The sequence below is a fragment of the Perkinsus marinus genome (assembly GCF_000006405.1).
Source record: "Perkinsus marinus ATCC 50983 genomic scaffold scf_1104296936230, whole genome shotgun sequence".
NCBI lineage: Eukaryota > Perkinsozoa > Perkinsida > Perkinsidae > Perkinsus > Perkinsus marinus.
In genome coordinates, this window is record NW_003214194.1 from 1 (window position 1) to 2398 (window position 2398).

General features: G+C 49.4%; 1 protein-coding gene and 1 non-coding gene across 2 annotated transcripts; one reads left to right on the top strand and one right to left on the bottom strand.

Annotated features, from left to right (window-relative positions):
* Window positions 1–591: 591 nt before the first annotated feature.
* Window positions 592–2194, bottom strand: Pmar_PMAR027092 (hypothetical protein; the record flags this gene model as incomplete). Its single annotated transcript, XM_002783739.1, has 9 exons — window positions 592–648; window positions 699–852; window positions 901–1035; window positions 1086–1217; window positions 1265–1381; window positions 1565–1727; window positions 1786–1923; window positions 1969–2114; window positions 2165–2194. Coding segments are annotated over 9 exons (1072 nt in total), but the record flags the coding sequence as incomplete, so codon positions are not given.
* Pmar_PMAR027091 lies at window positions 1436–1507 on the top strand. The gene has a single exon. It is a non-coding gene; the product is annotated as a tRNA-Cys (tRNA).
* Window positions 2195–2398: the final 204 nt, after the last annotated feature.

A 2398-nucleotide genomic window follows, 5' to 3' on the forward strand; every position in this document is an offset into this window, starting at 1 on the left:
CATAAGCTGCGGTCTTCTGAAACGTTCTAGCCAATTTGAAGGCATACTCCCGTAGATTGAGTTGAATACACAACACCCTGGGTAAGCAAATCTCGCACAGCAAATCACATGAATACGTGAAGACAATGTTACACATGCAGTATTCATAAAATACATCGACTAACGCTGGTAAATGGAAAGGATACTAGTCTTTCATTCGACCGAATGACTGCTCTCGTGAACGAACTATATTAGTCTTCACACCTGCATTTCCTGAGGGCAAAAAGAGAGTATAAGGGACAAGGAGATGCTCAACTACTACCGAGAGGAATCGATGATACATTCGCGATATTTGAGAGCTCCGATCCTTAATCTTGGACAGTATGTCGGCTCTCTTGTATCCAAGAAGTTCCTATGTATGGGTATAGGGAATATTGTCACACCAGTCTAACAGCCTCACCAGCTTGGAAATAGCGTCCTCTTCAGTCAACTTGCTCGGTAAAATATCCGAGAGACCTCGGTGATGCGAAGTCGATGGTGGTTCAACACTAGAAGGGGTCACGTCTGACGGAGCTACAAGTCAAGCATTAGCCGGCGGTGGCGATGACCTACTCATGCCTCGAAACGCCTTTCGCTCTTCGCTCGTGGTTTTTTTCCGCGTAGGAGTCCCTGTAATGGCTCGTAGCTCTCTCACTACTACGAAGAGCATTGAAACCTACATGTGGTGGTGAAGCTTCCGAATCCGCCGCCAGTGGCGCAAGTAGTCGATGCATTAGTTTCAACACCGCCGCTGGTACAGAGCAAACTGCTGCTCTCTTCAGGATCGAGATCATCGGTGAGGAGATGCTGAAGCCAATCTGCATGTACGACATCCTGAGAAGCGATATTTCACACCCCACATGATGGCGCCAGGATGCTTACGTGAATGGCCGGTCGCTTATCAGCGTCTCTCCGCAGTAGCCGGCAAATGAGCGATTGGGCTTTGTGGGAAATGTGGCTTGGCACATCGAACACTCCTCTAGCAATCTTCCTATATAACTCCTTGTCAGTGGACCCCTGAGCGAGACAAAGGCATCGACTTCGTAAAGTATATCCACGAGGGATACCTTGAAGGGAAAACACCCAGCCAGGAACGTGTGAAGAAGGATGCCCAGAGCCCAGATGTCCGCGCAACTCCCGTGAAATTCTCGCTTCTGCACTATCTCGGGCGCCATATACGACGGAGTTCCACAAAAAACCTGAAATGCCAAGATTAAGCCCGGCAAACGGGGAAGGAAAGACTTACTTTTATTTTCTTTCCCGGCGGAACGATTGTACTAAAACCGAAATCTATGATCTTGATCTGGGGACCGGAAACGTGGTAGGTGCAGTCAGAGCTCGGGAGCTTTCCATTGGTTTGAACCTGACATTTGCTGGGATGATGGATGAACGCTAGACACGTCAGAAAAATCTTCGTGGGTGTGTAGCTCAGCGGTAGAGCGGCTGACTGCAGATCAGCAGGTCCTCGGTTCAAATCCGGGCGCGCCCTTTTCTATGCTATTTTATTCTGCTCTAGTTCGGCTTAGTGAAGCATCGTGCAGCTCACTTGTGGGTGGAAAGGCGAATGTTTCGGCTTCGTGATGAGACCTCTTGTGTCGACTCCTGGTCGGGACGTTGAGGACTTCCCACGGCCAAATGCTAACGCTGCCGGGCCACCGAAGGACTCATAAGTATTGCCAACAATGAGTATGTTCTCGAGTTTCAAGTCTCTGAATGAAGAACCAAGATATCCAATCACGAGTATCATTTTCATGTTATCCTCCCCACCTGTGAACAATGCATCTATCATGCATGTATTTGACACCCTGTGCGACCTGCAAGAATATTTTCCCAGCAGTGGCCTCATCAAGTCGTCGACCAGGTTTTCGCTTCAGCAGAGCATGCAGGGAACCGCCACCAGCATATCTAACACTACAGCCCTGATATAACAGCCACAGCGGACGAACCTACTCGGTGACGATGAAGATTTGCCGAGTAGAGTCCAAAGCATCGTGGAAATGAATAATGTTGGGATGCGACATCCGCTCCAGCAGCTTGATTTCCCGCTTAACACCCTTCCGTTTCTGTGGGTCCAATAGCTTTATTTTATCATATACCTAGCAAATGCACTCTGAGTACAGTCATAAGGCGGCTCGTCAGTGTTCACCTTCATCGCCACATTCGTCCCGGTAGGCATGTGATGTGCCAGTCGAACCGTAGCATACGCTCCCTTGCCCACCGATCTCCCAAGCTGACAGCCGACGGTTGAAATTTATAGACAACACACTATCCTCTCACCTGATAATCCTCGAGCTTTGTACCGAGCTTACCCACACCTCTCTTATGATGCCGCCTCGTCTCCCCCTCTGTTGGTGATTGGGCCGTATGGACGTTCTCCCCG